Source organism: Eulemur rufifrons, chromosome 23, assembly GCF_041146395.1.
Source record: "Eulemur rufifrons isolate Redbay chromosome 23, OSU_ERuf_1, whole genome shotgun sequence".
Taxonomy (NCBI): Eukaryota; Metazoa; Chordata; class Mammalia; order Primates; family Lemuridae; genus Eulemur; species Eulemur rufifrons.
Genome location: NC_091005.1, coordinates 14,994,135 through 15,014,706, shown reverse-complemented (window position 1 = coordinate 15,014,706; position 20,572 = coordinate 14,994,135). Strand labels below are relative to the sequence as shown.

General features: G+C 35.6%; 1 protein-coding gene and 1 non-coding gene across 3 annotated transcripts in view; both read right to left on the bottom strand.

The window, feature by feature from the left end:
* AP1G1 (adaptor related protein complex 1 subunit gamma 1) overlaps nt 1-20,572 on the bottom strand; it is a 69,260-nt gene that overhangs the window by 13,151 nt on the left and 35,537 nt on the right. Inside the window, exons 6-19 of one of the 2 annotated variants that reach the window (XM_069456727.1) lie at nt 20,048-20,124; nt 19,204-19,212; nt 16,622-16,717; nt 16,085-16,165; nt 15,790-15,888; nt 12,360-12,415; nt 10,849-10,962; nt 8,691-8,831; nt 7,595-7,649; nt 3,872-3,994; nt 3,600-3,689; nt 2,850-2,977; nt 1,145-1,249; nt 6-147 (exon numbers count right to left, since the gene is read on the bottom strand). In XM_069456727.1, coding sequence (XP_069312828.1) covers nt 6-147; nt 1,145-1,249; nt 2,850-2,977; nt 3,600-3,689; nt 3,872-3,994; nt 7,595-7,649; nt 8,691-8,831; nt 10,849-10,962; nt 12,360-12,415; nt 15,790-15,888; nt 16,085-16,165; nt 16,622-16,717; nt 19,204-19,212; nt 20,048-20,124 — 1,316 coding nt within the window. The remainder of the gene's footprint in view (nt 1-5; nt 148-1,144; nt 1,250-2,849; nt 2,978-3,599; nt 3,690-3,871; nt 3,995-7,594; nt 7,650-8,690; nt 8,832-10,848; nt 10,963-12,359; nt 12,416-15,789; nt 15,889-16,084; nt 16,166-16,621; nt 16,718-19,203; nt 19,213-20,047; nt 20,125-20,572) is intronic. The other variant, XM_069456728.1, reaches the window with a different exon arrangement.
* LOC138374035 (small nucleolar RNA SNORD71) lies at nt 10,419-10,504 on the bottom strand. The gene has a single exon (XR_011231319.1). It is a non-coding gene; the product is annotated as a small nucleolar RNA SNORD71 (small nucleolar RNA).

Genomic DNA, 20,572 nt, shown 5'->3' with positions numbered 1-20,572 from the left:
GCTACCTGGCTGGTGGGCTGTGGCCCAGAGGGTGGTGGTTTGGTCTCTAGTGGAGCTGGTTCTGTCTCTCCATTTGTCTGCACAATCTCAGTGGGGCCATTTGTGGTCACTTTTTCCATGACAGGCATTCTCTCAAGTAGGGCAGACCTAGAAGAATCTGAAGTGGTTAAATTCTAGGCAGTTAACCTAGATTCCCTACCAAAAACAACCACAAACCTATGTTGAAGCCAAACGTGGAGAGCCCTCTCCCATCGCCACCCAACACACACACAAAAACAGAAGGTGGATTACAAGAATACATGACCTAAATTCTTGGCTGGATTAAGGGCAAGCAAGAAACCTTGAATAAACAAACTGTACACCAAAATCCTGAAGCATATATTTCAGTGGCAGAGAAACTGGGATGAAAGAGAGGTAAATCAGTAGGTATTAACAGTCTCCAATCAAGAAGATACTGCATAACAGAAGAAAAAAGATGACAAACACCAAAACGTTGATGGTGATGGGATACAAATGAGATTATTTCTCTTGAAAAAACATAACTCCCACATCTTAATCAAATAAAATGGGAAATGAAACAAACTTTCCATAACAAAGCATTAGAAAGGGGGAGGGGAGTTGAATGAAAAAATAGTTATTTTCTTTCTTTTTTTAAAGAGACAAGGTCTCATTCTGTCACTCAGGCTGGAGCGCAGCAGCATCCTAATAGCTCACTGCAGCCTTCAACTCCTGGGCTCAAGCAATCTTCCTGCCTCAGCCTCCCAAGTAACTGGGACTACAGGTGTGTGTGCCACCACGCCACCACACCCGGCTAATATTTCTTCTTCTTCTTCTTTTTTTTTTTAAGAGATGGGATCTAGCTATGTTACCCAGGGTGGTCAAACTCCTGGCCTCAAGCAATGCCCCCTCTTCAGTCTCCTGAGTCACTGGGATTACAGGCCACTGCACCTGGCATAGTTATTTTATTTAGAAGCTGGGAAAAATAGAAGATCAACAAAACCGAAGCAGCCATGCAATTAGAACTAAATAGGGTTGTGAGGTCCAGTTAAGAAAGCCCAAGGAATGAGTGTCCTTTATGGATAATCATGATAATTCAGGATGCTAAGAGGTACTACATGAATTGCTTCGTTTCTCTTTCACTCACCTCATGTGGTCATATTTCTTAAAAAGTGCATTATATTCTACTGCCCTCTGCTGGAGTTCCACATCAATGCTGCTTCCATAGATGGAAACCACTTTCTTAATTCGGCTACGGGATAAAACAACAAAGTCAAATACTTAATTCAGCTACGGGATAAAACAACAAAGTCAAATACCCAAAAGAAAATTCATAAAGAAGCAGAGAGAATGTTTAAACCAGAGTTTTCTAGTTAAAAATTTTGAAACACACATCTTCATCTTTTCTTACTTTCCATAATTTTTAAAAACAAAATACTTATCTTCATTCATCCATTCATCTACTATTCACCATTATACTATTCTCATTGTAACACCAGATTTTTGTCTGTTAAATATCTCATACCTTAAAATTTGCCTGACAAAGTAGCACTTATTACTTTGCCACAAAAGAAATCTGTACTGTTCAATCTCTTCTTTAATAATTTTAAAATAAGTTTTTATCAACAAAAAGGTAACAGCATCAAAATCCTGACCCCAAATTCTTCTAGGTCACAATTTAAAGACTAAGTAAAAAATACGATTTTCACAAGACTTTATATTAAAAAGTGAAGAAAAAGTCTAAGAGAACTAAGTTTACCCTTAATATGCTTGGCTGAGAAACTGACTCAAGAATTGACTTTTATTCAAAATAGGAAAAAGACTTAAAGATTTATTCACCAAAACATGATTTTATTCCTATTCAGACATTTCAAAATACTATAATAAACCAAAACCCTTACGTAACTACAGAACCAGTTGACTTGGTTTGACTTAGTCAATAACAGAATGTCCAGCTGTTTTTCAGTTGCAATGGCCCCTCAGGTTGCAAATCATGTAACATGAGTTTGCACAGATGCACCGTGTGTACCTGATTAGTGACCCTGGAGCCCACAAGGTGAAAAAGTCAATCGTATAAATACTCAGATTAACACACTGACTGCTCACAACAGAAAAATGATTTTTTCCTTGAGGCCCCAGTGTTTTATTACAAAAATGGAATAAAAACTTTGAAAATAAAACAATCCTTTCTAATTTAATGAAAAAATTACTTTTTATTGTTTTCTGTGCATGAGTTATATGCAACTTGAAAAATAGTTCTGGTGGCTCCCAAGGAGAAGAGATGTGAGAGTTTCATATGCTTCATGAGGCCCCCGGGCTCAAAACTAGTGTGAGTTAAATACAGTCACATGACAGTTAATGTGTTAAGGAGTACAGAATGAATTAAGCAGGGAGTGTCATGTTTTGTTGCAGTCGTAATTGTTTTTCGCCTATAAAACTCTTCCCCAGACCCCAGCTTAGGGAGAAGGATTTGAGCATTGCCACCTGTCTCTCTGCCAGTCAACCTTGCAATAAAACCATTTCTTTTCTCAAGAGCTGGTACCATGGATCAGGCAGCGAGCCCACTGCTTGGTAACACTTACATGGAGACTAACTTCTCCACTTAATAATAATAATAAGAAGCATCATCATCATCATCATCATCATCCATGGTGGAGTGGGAGAATGAGAGGGAGCAAAGTATCAATGAAATAAAGATGAACCATGAATGGAAAATCATGATTGTGGGGCAATAAGTAAATGCATATTTGTTTTACTATTCTCTCTGCTTTTGTCTATGCTTGAAATTTGCAATAAAAAGTTTTTTAAAATTACAAAACAGCCTGTTCCCCCTACTTTTCTTCAATACTCACTTTACAGTACAAGTGAATCGAGTAGAAAGCTTCATAATGGCAGTGAGGGCATAACCTCGTGTCACAGAGGTGGACATATTAGAGATTAGGACACTTTCTAAAATATCCAACACTTCATCCTCTGTTACCTGGGGAGGAAGGAGAAAAAGTAAAAAAACCATGTGTACAATGAATGGCAAGATTAAACATCTAAAGCTGATATCAAGCCAGAGGATGCCACCAGAAAGACAATCCTACCATTGCAAAATCCCCTAACATAACCTGTGCTTTGCCAGGGTAACTAACCAAGCTGTTCCATCAACCAAAGCAGGTAGGAGGGAGGTAAAAGGAGTAGAAAATGACTACTGGGGGCTGAGAGGCGTATTACAGTTTGAAGTGGCAGAAGTACAGGAAGAAAAGAAAAAGATACAGAGAGGTTAGGTGTTGTTGCCACAATTTTCCCTAAAGCCAATCTCTTAACAAGCAAATGAAACATAGATATGTCTCATTTCTTTTTGTTTATCAGCCAGAGGATAAGAGAAACAATAATTCAGTCTACTAGGGTAGGGAATAGGGCCTAAAGCAGTTTTAAAATCTCAAAATGGTTCAGTAAGTTCCATCTCAAAAAATGGCATGTTTCTCAATAAAATTCTAGTATTAATTCTCTAAAAAGTTTTTAAGGAATCAACCTCAACTCCCCATTAGACACATACTCTCTTATAACCAAAAACACTATTTCCCCCCTCCTTAACCAAAAGTGACAAGGGGTACCTGAATAGGCTCTTCCTCTTCACATTGGCCAGATACAAGAAGATCACCATATTCACCTATACACCACGCAGCCACTTGTACCAAAGGTTGCTGTCAAAAGAAAGCCACTGTTAGTCAAGGACTTCAGTCCTTCCAAAGATACTAAGGCAAATCATAAGTCATCCAATCATCAAAGTCAAAACTGAGCACATCGAGTGTGTTAGTAATAAGGACGTACTAGGAAATTAAAGGGTAATTTCCCCACTAACGTAGAAAGGCAAATGAAGACTTACTTGAGAATAATCACCAAGAATTGCTTTGTACAAGCGCTGGACAGTATAGGCATGCATCTCCACACTATTGGTTATTAACTGGATCAAATTGGGAACTGCATCATCACGAACATAACTTCCTGCCTAAAAGGAAATGCAAACAGTTACCCCTAGAAACACATAACAATGAAAACAAGTGTTAGCTATTATTACTGTTGTTGTTAAACGATTAAGACAAACGTGGTTCCACTTTTCAGGTTCACAGCAGCTCAAACTTCAAAGTCTTAGATATTTTAAGTTTTTAAATTTTATCAAAAAATCCTTTGTCCAAATTAAAGGTAAAATACCGAGATTTAAAATTTCAAGAAAGACCTTTTCTACTGAGAACAGATGAGGCCTAAAATTTCAAAATTTAAGAAGTACATTCACTAGAACTTAATTACAAACACCTCTCCCTTCCCACAACTTCCCAGCACTGGTATTAAAATCAGATGGTCTTGATCTCATGCAGACAGAGTAAAAATGATGGTTACCAGAGGCTGGGAAGGGTAGCTAGCGCGGAGGGAGGAATAAAGTTGGGATAGTTAATGGGTGCAAAGTATAGTTAGATAGAATGAACAATATTTGATAGCACAATAAAGTGGCTATAATCAACAGCAAGTTAGGGTATACTTTAAAATAACTAAAAGAGTGGAATTGGAATGTTCCTAACAAAAAGAAATGATAAATGCCTGAGGTGATGGACACCCAATTACCCTGATTTGATTAATTCACATTATATGCCTGTATCAAAACATCAGATGTACCCTATAAAAATACAGGGTACAAATATTATGTACCCATAATAATTTTTTTTAAAAGTCAGATGGTCTCACATGTCATGAGTTATTCTAAGAAAAGAAAAAAAATCAGATGGGTGAGCTACAGTAGTCATGTTACTCTAGTGGATGGAGAGTGGAGGGATGTACATAAACAGTTCAAAAGGGCATATTAAATAAGAGATTAAATAAATAATAACTTTTTAGAAGCAAGTTTATTAAAACATCACACTGTTCTTTAAAAACTAGTGTTTACAAATATTATGGAACCAACATTAGCCTCAGGAATGGGAGATATTTTGTATTGAATTATCCATGCTTTGATCTGATTTACAATACTGAAACCAGGCATAACCATGTGTATTTTGGAAAGGTTGAAAAGAAATAAGAATAAAAAAAAAAGAAAGAAAAATTCCTAGGTGATTGAGATGCTCACTCCTGTTAAGAAACACAAAGACAGAAGTAGAAGTTTGCCAAAATGGTCAAAAGGAAATGTAAGATGCTAAAACGTAGGTAAGGTGTGGGATGACTTATTTACATTCTTCACTATCCAGAGAAAGTAGAGTGCTTAAAGTAGGAGAAAGCATCAGCATGATCTCATTGACATTTATAGCTTGTTTCATCCAACAATAGCAGAATATACAGTTTCTTCTCAAACTCACTGAACCAAGAGAGACCACATTCTGCATCATAAAAAATATCTTAACAAATTGAAAAGAATAGAAATCATACAAAGTATGTTCTTAGATCACAATGAAAGTAAACTAGAAATAAGTAATGCAAAGATAGCCAGAAAAAAAAAAACAATCCCCAAATATTTGGAGATTAAATCAGCATACTTCCAAATAGCAAATGGGTCAAAGATGACATTACAAGAAAAGTATAGACCAGTATCTCTCATGGACATAGATGCAAAAATCCTCAACAAAACATTAACAAATCAAATCTGACAACGTATAAAAAGAATCATACATCACAACCATGTGGGATATAAATCCAGGAAAGAATTAACATTCAAAAAAAAAAAAAAAAAGAATAACATTCAACATTCAAAATTAAAGCAATGTAATTCAGCACATCAACAGGCTAAAGAAGAAAAATCACATGATTATATTAAGAGAACATAAGTCAGTTGGAAAAATGGAAAGTAGGAGCATTTATAAAAATGGTTTTTGATAAAACATTTTCCTTCAGGAGCTCTAATTTTTCCCTTCTTTTGGGCCTCACGAAAATAAGAAAATATGTCCTAATTCATCATGTCTTTTGTCAGAATATAATTTTCACCATTAATCATATTCATTAACTTTTAACCTTTTACAAAATATTAATTCATTGTAAGTAAACTAGAAAACTACTATGCCCCAGACAGAATTCCATAGCAACAAATACATGCAAATCATAATTTTAATGCATCATTCCCTCCCTAGAGATGTTTCATAATTTACTTAATCCCCATTTGCGGACTACCAGTTGTTTCCAGTTTTCCTCTATTATAAACAAGATTGGGATGAACATTTCTATTTATACATTTTTGTACACTTGTCTTTTTATTTTTCCAAAGTCCTAAAAATTTAATTAACGAATCAAAAGGTGTAATTTAAGATTTCAGCTACGTTCTATCAAACTACACACTGCAAAGGTGGCATCATCTTATAGCCACATAAACTGGAGAGTACTGCCTGTTTCTCTATTTTCTAACACTAGGAATTAGATTAAAAAGTATGATATGTGAAAAAAATGATACCTCACTTTTATTTTACTATTTCTTTACTAGTAAGAGTATTTTTTCAAAGGTTAATTAGCCATTTCCTCCTTCTTTTGTAAATTGCTTGTTCAATTGCCAATTATTCCATTTTCCCATTAGTTGTAAATTATTTCACAGATTAAAAATAATAAGCTAGGCACAGCTGTCATACCTGTTATCCCAGCACTCATGAGAGGCCAAGGCGGGAGGATCATTTGAAGCCAAAGAGTTCAAAACCAGCCCAGGCAAGATAGTGAGACCCTGTCTCCACAAAAAAACTTTAAAATTTAGCTAGGCATAGTGGTGCACACCTATAGTCCCAGCTACTCAGGAGGCTGAGGCAGGATCACTTGAACCAAGGATGCAGTGAGCTATGATCACACCACTGCACTCTAGCCTGAGTGACAGAGTGAGACCATGTCTCAAAAATACAAATAATAATAACATACTGTCACATGTTACAATGTTTTCCCCTAGTTGTCATGTGCCTTTTAAATTTACAGATTTTTTTCCCTTTTGCTATACAAGTTTTTTATTTTAATGCAATCAAATTTGTAAGTGTTTTCCTCTATGGTATCTACTCCTGGTGACATTATTAGATACAGTTATGTTTTCTTTGTATGCCACACTTTCATTTTTACTCCTGAATTTCTACTCCCTGTTTATTATTGAATGAAAAACAGAGAAGCCCCCAAATTCTGGAAGAATACCAAAGAAAGAATACCTTCTAACACAGGAATTGGAAATCCTGAAAAATTTACTCATTCAAAACCCTGCAATAGCTTCCTATCATATTCAAAATAAAACTCAAACCATGAGACCTTACATAACCTGGCCCCTGCTTGTCTCTCTGACCTCCAACCTGCCTCTCACTTTATTGGCTTCATTTGCCTTCCTGTTGCTCTCCAAGCAGGCCAAGCTTGTGGTTACCTCAGATCTTTGTACTTTCTGCTCCCTCTGACTAGTACACTCTCTCTCAAGATCCCTGCAAGGCTTGGTCCTCACTTCACTGAGGCCTCTACTCCGTTATCTCCTCTGAGAGATCTCCCTGGCTACACTACCTAAAACACTTAGCCAGTTGTCTCACATTCCACCCTACCCTGCCATCACTGTGTGCCTTCATGCTGCTTTAGTTTTAGTCATAGTGCACTTAGTATATGCTGACTGAGAAAAGCTACTTACCGTTGTCAAAACACGCATAATTGTGTCTATATGCCACCGTTTGGAAGGTGCATACCTGAGAAAAAAATGGCACAGGGTGAAAAAACTGGAACCTGTAAAGTATACTATATTCAGTGACTTTCAAAAATCCTGTCAAGAAGTCTTTTCTAGGTTCTCTGGATAAGTAAGTATATATGGAGACATTTCATCTTCAAACCTAGCAGCAAATGCCGTTTCAAAGAATGATAAAATGGTATATAGTCAAACTCAGATATTTCCCATTTTATTGTAATAGGAGTTGCTGAACTGAGAAATGGAACTTCAGTTTCACAGAAAACAAATCATACAGTCAGGGCAGAAAATAAAGAACAAAGAAGAAAAGGGACTATTCTCAGATCCAGACAACACCAAGACTAGAAACTCATTTCCTTAAATTAAGAATGGAAAAAAGAGACAGAATAGCCATACTTCTAAAATCCTGAGGTACTTCCTTAAGTTTTACAAAGAACTACAATTCAGATGCTGTAACTTTTCTACTTTTCTTTCTTTCTTTCTTTTTTTTTAGAGACAGGGTCTTGCACCCAGGCTAGAGTGCAGCAGTGTGACCATAGCTCACTGCAACTTCAAACTTCTGGGCTCAAGTGATCCTCCCCCCTCAGCCTTCCCAGTAGTTGGGACTACAGGCATGCACCACCATGCCCAGCTAATTTTTCTTACTTTTTGTAGAGACGGGGTCTCGCTATGTTGCCCAGGCTGGTCTTAAACTCCTGGCCTCAAGTAATCTTCCTGCCTCAGCCTCCCAAAGTGCTAGGATTACAGGCGAGAGCCATGGCACCTGGCCCAGATGCTCTAACTTTTCTATTCCCTTCATTAAAACTGCATCATAGATGAGAAGTTAAAGAACAGATAAAGGAGGAGATTTCATAAAAGTGGGAATTTTTTTTAGTCTTAACATATTTAAATGCTGGCTATAATGGCCTTCTAAAGCAAACTTATAATTGGGAGCTTGGAATAAATGTTATGTTTTAAACATATTTACAGCATTTTCCCCATGTTTTAAAGATGCTCCCCCAAGTTCCAAGCATCTTTTACCAATAAAATAAAAATTAAATCTTACTTTTCTGCAGCAAGAAAGATTCCAGATGCACAGTCTGCTTTAAATTCTGGCTCACATGAATCCAGAAAATAAAGTAATTCCTTCATCATGCCTCGGATATTATTCCCATTTACCAGGGCAAAACTCAACTCCATTGCACGCCTTGCAGAGAGGAAAAATTTAAAAAGTTACAGATACTTACAGCAGGAATGAAACAAAGACCGAGGTATGCTCTCTCTGGGCACCAAGCACTGGCAGATGTGTTAATGTCCTTACACAATCCTGTGATCCCAATTTTTACACTCAAGATAACCAAAGAGATTTATTCTTATGTAATCAAAGTTAGCTCTGATATTTTGAATCTACATTCAATACTTTTCTTCAAAAATCCCTAAGAGACACTACTAATAACCAAATATGTGGTTTGGGTTCAACAGTCTATTCCATGAAGCTGAAATTTAGAATTATTTAACAGCCTCAAAAGGAGGGGCAACAAAATCATTACCCAATGATAATACCTCTCTGCATTATTCCTTAAAAATGTGACACATTAAGTCACCATACTCCACATCTATTGTACCCCACTTCTGTGCAAAGATGAGGTAACATAGTTTACATCAAAAGGTATACAGAAAATCAGACTAAAACCAAACTCAGAGGGAAAATGAGGGCCATGAAAAGGAAAAAAATGGCATGTGCTTTGAGGGCAAATAGCAGTTTCTGTAACTACCTATTAAATTTGGCAAGAAAGCAAAAATGAATATGGTTAACATATAAAACTATATGTATCTTTCTGTATTTGGTCAATAATTTCAAACACTGTATGTACACTGACTTTCAGAAATACCAATTTAATACAAAAAAGTTATTAAGGTTCTTAGCTAATATAAAAGCAACAAAAATTCAATCCCTAGAGAGATAATAGCTAACTGTTATATAGTGTTTACATAATTTACATATACTAATTCAATTAATCCTGCATAACCCCGTGAAGTGGGTGCTCTTCTATCTGCATTTCATATATGAGGGAACTGAGGCACTGAAAGTTTAAGTAATTTGACCCCATCTATAAAAGACAGAGCTAGGATTTGAAATGAGGCAGTTTGGCCCCAGAATCTGAGTTTTTACTTTGAATCTCCAGAATCTCTGAAATTCAAAGCCCAGTAATGAGCCACAGAGAAACAAAACAATAGGAGTCAGAAGGCTAACATCTGTTCCCAGGACTGCCCCTTACAAGGATTAAGGTTTAGGGTAAGTCCTTTGATCCCTTTGGGACCATATTTTAACTGATTTGTGAATTGGTGATAGAAATAATTGCCTAGCCTAGGCTCTCCCATTGGCTTGCTCTGAGAACCAACCGACAGAGTGCTTATAAAACCCCTTTGAAAAGCACTACATAAAAGTTGATGTTACTAAGTCCAGGACTTATCTTTAGATTGCCCAAACCCTTAGCACCTCTTCTGTGCAAATAAAAGGAACTCAATAACAATAAATCTTTGTAACTGAAGGGTTTCAGAGATCATTTTAAATCTACTTTGTTCTCAATGAACCAAAAGTTCATTGAGGCCAATTATAGCTAGGGTTTACAAACATCTGAATTCTAAGAGGAGAACTAGTAGAATTGCTCCAGTGGGGGAAGAGATGTATGCTTTCTAAGTGCTATCTGCTGCCTAATAGTCATCTCAGGATACACTGTTCTAAGAAACACGGGCTGCCTTCTGGATCCTGGGGCATAAGTACTGTAAAAAATGTGCGTTGTCAGCAATTTGAGTTTCAGCATTGTGATAAGACACTTAGCCGATGGATCACTCCTTATTTTCATCCTCCAACACACAAAGCACAGTACCTCTGTTAAGTAAACTTCTGCCCAGCTTATCTGTACCTGTTATATTTATTAAAGAACCAAGGACAACTTTAGTGTGTACTTAAGTATTTCTTATTGGCCCCCTTAATTGACCTAAACTTCTCTCTGCCAATCCTTGCTAAAAAAAACTCACTCTGCACTCACTCTGCAGAGAGTTCATCTGTGAACACAATGACTAAATACAGAAATGTCAACACCTTTGCTCTCAAAAATATTACAAAGTATGGGGGGGGAGGGCACAAAATCATTAATACTCTGTTTCTGTCACTTAATTTACCAAAACCACTAGACTGATAAAGATTCTCAGTTTGTTACCGTTTTATTGAGACATCCAAATCTTTAAGACAGTCCACGATTGTGCTTCTGTGTCTCTGTACTGCATTATGATCTGTCTGCACCGTCTTCAACAAAGATGTCAGAGCTACATATCTGAATGAAACAAAGTTGCAGATTAACAAAGTTAAGATGTAAAATTCAGGAAAGTTTTCCTCTGCCTAAATAATGAAAAGAAGGATGTCTAATAGATTAGGGAAAGCACACAGTTTTAAATACTTAAAGACAGAGTTAGCTGAATATAAAGATAAAATTTTAAAGGTATAAGAGGCCAGGTGCAGTGGCTCATGCCTATAGTCCCAATGCTTTGGGAGGCTGAGGTGGGAGGATTCCTTGTGGCCAGGAGCTCTAGACCAGCCTGGGCAACATAGCTAAGACCCGTCTCCACAAAAAAAAAAATTTTTTTAAATTAGGAAACGTGGTGGTATGTGCCTACAGTCCCAGCTACTCAGAAAGTTGAGGCGTGAAGATCGCCTAAGCCCAGCAGTTCAAGAACAGCCTGGGTAACACAGCAAGAACCTGTCTCTACAACAACAACAAAAGAGGTCTAAAAGATACCATAATTTAAAATAGTGGCAACTAAGAGAAGATTTGGATTTAGATTTGCATTCATGGTCAAGTCCATTTAATCTTCTAAAAGTAATTGGCTCAATTCTTTCAAAATTTTCAAAATAATAAAACAAAACAAGTATATAATATGCCTTTTCAGATTGTCTTAGCCCCCGCCCCACTGCAAGAGGAAATTATTTTAATTTAACCATTGCACTTTCTCTGCTTTTGACTACCTCTATAAAAACTGAGTTTAAGATCTAAGTGTTGAAAAATTCTTTTAGAAAGAGAAGATAATTCAGAATGCCACAATGATTATATTTCCACATCTTCTCTTAACATTACAAAAAAAATTCTTCCTGATTAGAACAGGCAAACAAGACATACTACAAATAGGAAAGTAACAAAATAAAAGATAACACTGATCGATTAATTCATCTATCTAAAAAAACTAGCCTGAATTCCAAAGACATTCCAGATTTGCTACCTGAAATGTTGTATTTTTCTCCTTAATTTAGAGCAGAGGTCAATAAACTACAGTCAACTGCAAAATCCAGCCCTCTCCTGTTTTTGTAAATCAATTTTTATTGAACAAAGCCACACTCCTCATTTGCATATTGTCTGTGGTTGATTTTTATACTAAGGTGCAAAGCTGAGTAGTTGCCACAGAGACCTTGTGGCCCACAAAGCCTAAAATTTACTATTTGGGCTTTTATAGAAAAATTTTGTTGACCTCTGATTTACAGAACAAATTGGAGTAAAAGTTAAGCCATGAGGCAAATGCTCAAATTCTTTATAAAACAGTAGTCTGGGCCAGACTAAACAAAAAATTCTGAGTTGAAGTTCTAGATGGGTCACTTAATACATGTGTAAACTTGATCAAAGTCACTCATGAAAATACTGGTTTTATATACCCAAGACAAGATATTTTTTAGTTGACTTACCTAATATTTTTGTCATTGTTCAGTAAGAAACGACCCAGGATATTTATGGCTAGGACCTAGAGAGATTTCACAAGCATAGGTTAAAAAATTAAATATTTATGTTGTTTCCTGACTCTGAGGACCACTTCCCGGTCTCTGACCAGACAAAACTATTTAAAGACAATGACTGGTATTTTATAGACTGTTAGCAAAAGGAACACAAAAAAACCAAACCAAACAAACAAAACGCTAAAAAATCTAAAAAGCAAACTCTTAAAATCATGTTATATTTCAACAGTAAGTGAAGGAAGATTATGTTTTAAGGTTTTGATATTGTTAGTAAAAGAACAATATTGGTATAGCCTCTTTAGAGGAAAATCTAGCCATAACCATAAATTTACTTAAAATAAAAATATATTCTCTGCTTTAACAATTTTACTCTAGAAATTTATCTGACAAACATAATTGTATATATGCACAAAAGTCTATTGTAGCAGTACTGCAAATCACAAATAATAGGAGATAACCTAAAAGTTCATGAATAGCAAATTTACTAAATATACTAGCGCATACCCATACGATGGAATACCATGCAGCCATTAAAACAGAATAAATTCTGATACAACATGGATCAACCCTGAAGACATTATGATAAATAAGACAATCTGTTTATCAAAAGGATAGATATTGCATGATTCCATTTATATGAGGTACTGGGATACTGTGAAATATGTATTTGCTCTTTGTCTTCCCTGGCATGCAACTCCTAAATCCCTTGGAATTTCCTGGCTGATAGCATCTTTATTTAGTTCTAATGAGGTGACTCTAGATGGGCTCCTGGATAGCCTAAGGATGGGGGCTGGTTGCCAGGGGAATCAGTCAAGTGATTAGAGGGTTGGAACTTTAAGCCCCACCCATCAATCTCCCAGAGGAAAGAGGTACAGAAGGTTAAGCCAATCAACAATGGCCAATGGTTTGATCAATCATGCCTATATAATGTGGCCTCCATAAAGACCCAAAAGAACACGGTATGGAGGATCTTCTAGATAGCTGAACACGTTTCCTGGAGGGTGGAGCACGTGGAGAGGGCATGGCTCCCTCACTCCTTCCTGTATGCCTTGCCCTATGTATCTCTCCCATCTGGCTATTCCTCTGCGTCCTTTGTAATACCCTTTATATTAACAAACTAGTAAGCATAAGTAAAGTGTTTCCCCTGAGTTCTGGAAGCCACTCTAGCAAATTAATCAAACCCCAGAAGGGATTGATCTAGCTGGCTGGTTAGAAGCATAGGTCACAATCTACACTTACCACTAGCATCTGAAGTGGGGGTTAGTCTTGTGGGACTGAGCCCTCAACCTGTGGGACGTAACACTACCTCCAGGTAGACAGTGTCAGAACTGAATTAGAGGACACCCAGCTGGTATCCACTAGAGAACTGTTTGATGTGTGAGTATTGAAATAGCCCGACACATTTAGTGTCAAAAGTGAAATACTGAGTGGCTGTGTGAGAGTCTAGAGAGTAAAGAGTAGGAAAAACACTTTGGTTTTGGGTGGTTTTTTCCTATATCTCTTCAGCGGTACCTGAAAGTAGTCAAATTCACAGAGACAGAAAGAACTGTGGTCTCCAGGGGCTGGGGGTAGTAGGGCATGGAGAGTTACTGTTTAATGGATACAGAGTTTGGGAAGACAAAAAAGTTCTGAGATAAATGATGGTATTGGTTACATAACAATGTAAATATACTAATGCCATTAAACTGTACACTTAAAATGGTTAAAATAGTAAAATCTGTGTTATGTACATTTTATCACAATTAAAAAAAAATTTAAAAGGAGATGGTTATATGTGAATATGGAACTAGCTACAAGATAATGTTAGGTGAACAAGGTAAGGTGCAGAACAATACATATGGTATGTTACCATTTTGTTTGAAAGGTAGGAAGAGGAAAAGAACTTAACCTACGTTACTTTGGTTACTTGACTGGATACTGTAATGCTAAAGACAAAAAAAATTATACACAAACAATATACTCTAGTTAGTAAATTTGTTTCTTACAAGGTTATGGGTTACCAATTCTAATATTAATAAATGATTGATGAATGAATAAATTCATGGAGGAGAAGGGTCAACTCCTTTTACAAAACAATTCCAATTATTTAATGAGAAAAAAATGAGAGAAACAGAAAATTATCATTAGAACACCATACCATAGGCAAGATCTTCCAGTAGATACTAAAATTGGTGGCCAAAAGTCTGAAGAGAACAGGATATTTCTCCAGCCAAATATTTTTAATTACAAAGAGGAAAAAAACAACTTTACAGTGGAGAAAACCACAGACACCACCTCAATCAAATGATCAAGGTTAATATCACCCGTGATGAGACACATAAGATAGGTAGCATGCACCTCCTAATGTGATAAACTGTGCAGGGTACATAATTTCTGTGGTAGTTTTGCCAAAAAAGCATAACCTTAATCTATAAAATTGTAAGAAAATATCAGATAGACCCAAATTGAAGTATATTCTACAAAGTAACTGATCAATACTTCAAAAGTGTCAAAGTTATAAAAGACAAAGAAAGGAAAGACTGAGGAACTGTTAAAGATTAAAGGAGACTAAGGAGATATGACAATTAAATGCAATGTGGGGTCGTGGATTGGCTTCTGGAACAGAATAATGACATCAATAGAAAAACTGGCAAAATATGAATAAAATCTATAATTTAGCTAATAGTATAGTACCAATATCACTTTCTTAGTTTTGATAATTACACTATAATTATGCAAGATGTTAACATTAGGGGAATCTGGGTGAAGGACATAGGGTGTATGAGAACTTTAAACTATTTTTACAACTTTTCTTTGAGTCTGAAATGATTTCAAATAAAGAGTTTTTTTAAAGTAGAGAAAATAATAAATATGCATGTACATACATTTGAATATGGATAAAACATCTCAAAAAATATGTTAGAAAATGGTAACAGTATTTCCCTCTAGAAGGAGAAGTGCAGGCTACATGTGAAAACTACAAGGCTGACATTTTCTTACCTGCTTACCTTTGGTATTGCTTCAGTTTCTTATTCCATCTTTATTTGTTAAAATAAAAACAAATTAACTCAAATATGATATCTTGTTTTGTCTGAAGTGATGAGTACAGCCCAAACTGTGGCTCTAGTAAAAGCTTTTCTAAAATGTTTACTTGACTCAACAATATCTACTATAAACCTAACTACATCTAAGATCTTCCAAACTTTATTATAATCAATGTTAAACCTTAAGCCTTCAATGGGAGGGAATAACACTTCAGATACCAAAACCAAAGCATTATACATTTTGCATCATTCCTTCCTAAACTCAAGTTCCAAGTGGAATCCAATTCCAAAGTACTAAAGACCAAGTCAATTATCCTAAATGAAAAGTTCAGGGGAAGAAAAAATTAAAAATGACTTACTCGAAGTCCACTCTCTGACTTAATATCCATGATAGTCAAAACTGTTTCATAAAGAATAGCATTTCCTACATTTTTACTAGTCTCTGTATTAGTAGCAACCTGAAAAGACAGAGAGGGCAGGACATAAGTGAGAAAATAATGCTCCCAAAAATATCCAGAGGTAAAAAGAGATATTTTGTGATTACAGCCACCAATGAGGAAACACAAATAAAAACTGCTCCATATAACCACAATCATTCTATGCTCTGCTGAACTAAAATAAATATTTAATATAATGCAAGTTTGGTCTACTCACCTGTGCTAATATATCATTCATAGCTTCACTTGAGTCATCATCATTTCGTCCTAAAATTCTTAATAACCGCAAAATTCGTACCTAAGGTGCAAAATATGAGAAGTGTCAACAAATTACAGCTCACACAAAGGAAACTTGCTTGGTACAAAATTCAAATAACTTAAGTTTTAAATCCTATCAGAAATGGTCAAAAATCAAACAGAAGAATTTTAAACATTATCTTTAAGAGAAGCTATATATAATTCTATATCTAATGAAGTTATTAGGTCCCTCACACTTTATCCTTTCACAACTAAAGAATACTACTACCTGCAGAGCTCTATTATATTGAAAATTCAAGTGGTAAATAAATTGGAATATTAAAACTGTCATTTTAACCTATTAATCTAATAAAATATAGAATCATATCACTGGTCATTTATTAATATAATTAAGTACACAATGTTTACCCAATATAGTCTTAAGAGAAAGGAAATAGCCTACTCAAAAGTTATTACATTCATATGACATTTAATCAAAACTTTCTTTCAACCTCACCTGCAAAAAGGGGTCACTGATACCAGAAACATCATGTTCTGGTGAATATCCGGACATGATGAGATTCTTTAAAATACGAACTAATTGGGGCACAAGCTGCAGAGAAGAAAGATGCATCAAAAACCAGTGATTATCAAAGAATGTCTCATGAACAAGCAGGTCCTTTGGTTTAGAAAAACAGTACGAGGGTCCGAGTTCAAGCAAATTCTTCTATTGATATACTACAGGGCGTCCAGAAAGTCCCCATTTATAGGGAAAATGGGAAATTGTAGCTAAATGTACCTTTATTTACAAAACATTCATTACAAAACTTTGCAAAACTTTTCCTTTGTGCCAAATGAATATTTTGTTTAAAAAAAAAAAAGGTACATTTAGTTACAATTTCCCATTTTCCTCATGTATGGTGACTTTTCAGGCACCCTATAGTACACTGTAGATGTTTGATAAATATAACTTAGGATACCTAGGCCAAGATCTCCAGAAGTAATATATATTTTATCTGGATTAAAAACAAATCAGACTTTTTTACTCCAGAGTCATATATGCAAAGATATTACAAATAACAGTAGGTCAGAAAGCCTATGGGAACCAAGTAAAACAGATGCATTTCTACTTCTGTAGAACTTGACATTCCTAGGTGACAAGAACATGTTCAGTTTTTATCCATTCAAACGTCTGCATACAAGACATTATCACACCAAAATATAACTGGTGATCTTATTAAAATTATAGCTTTAAAACATACGACCTCAAATGGAGGAAAAACTTCTCTCCTCTTAAGATAGGGCAGTTATGTCCTTTTCCAACAAACAAGGAATACCAAAGCTGACAATATTAAACAAGTAGAAAAGACACATGAAATATCTTTCACCTTAAGAAGATACCAAGGCCATGAATAATTTCCCTCTCTCTATTCTTAACTAACATGACACAAATTTTATTGAAATTTAATTCCAGCACTTAATTATACATACTGTTTTCTTGTTTTATCTTACCAATAGGACTATACATTCCTTATAGTCAGGAATTTCCTTCTTGTCCTTCCTTTACTTTATCCACTAGAGTTATAACACATGGTAGAGGCAATTTTGTTGCCAAGCTGAACTTACAAATGCTTTAAATATTAGCACTCATTTCTGCTGATCAGATACTTGATCTTAAAACCCTATTCCAAAATGTTTGCCACAAGAGGAACTTTTCCAGTCTCTAACTAAAACTCAATTTAGTTAGATAAACAACTTTAATGATCTAAAATTAAGTAAAGAAATATCCTAAGGGAACACATCGCATCTCTTTTGTAAGCAATCTGAACAGCCCCAACTCTGCTGCCACTCAATTATTTTTTTCTCATTGTATTTAGACTCTGTGCCTTCCCCACTCCCCAAGCCTAAAATGGGATCAGGACTGAAATGAAAAGCCAAGCTATACCCAAGGCATGCACTCAAAACATTCAAAACACTTGGGCTACTTCTAAAGAACACAATCTGTACGAATTTAAGTAAATTTGGTCACAAGAGGTGGGAATTAAGCGACTTATAAGTCAAATAAACAAAAACCTAATTTGGACAACTTCAAGAATAAGACAAATCTAAGCCATGAATATCTATAAATTCTAAACAAAATCCTCATTAAATCTGTCAACTGTGGGCAAACTTATATGAGAAATAAGAATATAATTTTATTGCTTTAAATAAATATTTTAAAAATAAAACCAGGGCCATCTAGTTACTAAGCTCACCTTGCATGCTTCCCAATGGTCTGCTTTTTCGTACTATACATAACCCCAATTATTTTTTTAAATCAGGTTTATTTCTTGGAAAAGTCCTTTTTCTTGGGCTACTACATTCTGAAGTTGTTTTATTCACTGTGAAAAGCCCAGCACATCACGTAAGATTATCCTGGGACAGAAAGCTCAAATGTCTAAGTGTTTAGCATACAAATTCTTGGAACCCAGCTTTATTTTTCAGACAAAAATGCAAGTAACTAAAACTGATGACAGGACAAACAAAATAAGATGACAAAGGGAAAGGCTGCAGCCATGAAAATCAGTTGGTGCCAACCTACTGCACCTCAAAATCCTTTTAATATTCTAAAACTTCTCGGCAAGATGAAGTACAGGTGAGGGGGAAATAAAAGCTCTAAATCTGAACTGAAAGCTCAGAAGTAAACAAGGAGCTTTTTAAAGTATGAGGTTACCTATTTACGACTCTAAAATATCTACTTCAAAAAGAAGCAATGTTTTGTGTCAAAGCTCTATACTGATCTGGAATTGCCGTCACCAAAGCCCTGGGAAACTGCTCCAAGTTTCTCAAGCGAAGATAAAGGAAAGGCAGAGGAGGAGGTTTACAATTCAAGAAAGGCTGCAACTGAAATCCAAGGCTGACTTTGGAGTCAGGAGTTTAAGTGACAAGACAGAAACTGGACTAGGAAGTTAGCCAAAAATGCTAGAAGAAATAACTCACAGTATTAAGCACAGCTTCAGCATTAGTATTATTTTAAAAGCCACATTTGTGGACGGATACACAAAAGCTACTAAGGACCTAATGCCAGCATGCACCATCTAAAAGAGGGTTAATGCTTACCTTTTCATTCTAACATACAGCAGGATTCCAAACAGACAACAGGAACAAAACATACAAAGCAAGCATTAGGGACAGATACGGGTCTCATACTATATTACAATAATTTAATCAAGACATGAACATCTAAGGGTGGAAAAAAGCCAAAAAAGAACTGCTGTTAGAGCCTCATTAGATCTAAAATATGAAGTGAGTCCTATTTATGGAGTGATCAGCATCCTATAAAAGGAATTAAATGCATGTCATTACCCAAAGAACAGTGTTTCTCTGATTTCTCCTTACTACTGCCTTCTAAAAGTGAAGAAATAGAAATGTACACTTTAAAAATGCTAGTAAAAAAGGCAAGAGGGGGGACTTAAGAAAGCTAGGACTTCCATCAGAGAAGTCAATGGCTTAAAATGAACAGTGGGGTAAAAGGAAAAGAAATCAAATTTCAGTTTGCAGTTTTCACCTTAAAAAAAAAGGAAAAGAAATTACCTGTCTTAAAAAAAAAAACAAAAAACAAAAAAAAAACCACACACACACACACAAAATCACTATTTGTGATTTTACCTCAGGTTACATTTCCTGACTCAAATGTGAAAACAGCAGATAAAACATGTGAGATTGGTGTGTCTGCCAACAATGAGAGAAGACTTCTATTATGAAAGGGAAAACACTATACTAGTGCCAGTTCTTACATGCCTAAATCTGGCTTCTAGCCCTACCACACAGCAGGGCTGGTTAAATCCTTTATTTGGCTCCACAACTTGCTTTCAAACGAAAATCATAAGTGAGAAAATCATGTACTTTTCAGGAAAATCATTTTTCAATCAAGAAAGACTCCGGCATACAGAATGGCACCTACCTTTCTGAAATGCGCAAGCATATCTGGGCTTCGCTCACACATTTCTGTGAGGAGAACTACAGATGTGTGAAGGACACCTGAAAGAAAAGATCAAATAAAAACTAAAAATGAGACTAAATTATTCAACTTCATAGAACAGGACTTTGAGTTCCCGAAGGTCAATTACAAAAAGATAGTTGCTACTTTTGGTTTTTAATCCCTCAAAGAATCTAGGCATTGAGGTGAATACAAAGGAGGAATTTAATAGATGACTGCTGATTTAATACTGGTCAAGCCAATCAAATCACAATGTTTTCAACAATTATGTGACCAAAATAATTAAAATATGACAACAAATACATGTGTCTCTCCATCTGAGAATATTCGTAAAGACATATAGTCAATGTTAGCTAGGTATCATCTGCTCCATATTAATCAATAGCTATTAGGTAACTTTTGACACATAATCCAAGAGGCAAAAATTAATCAGATTTTAAATTTCAAGATAAAATGTATCAATAATTTAGGTTAACCATGGATGACAAA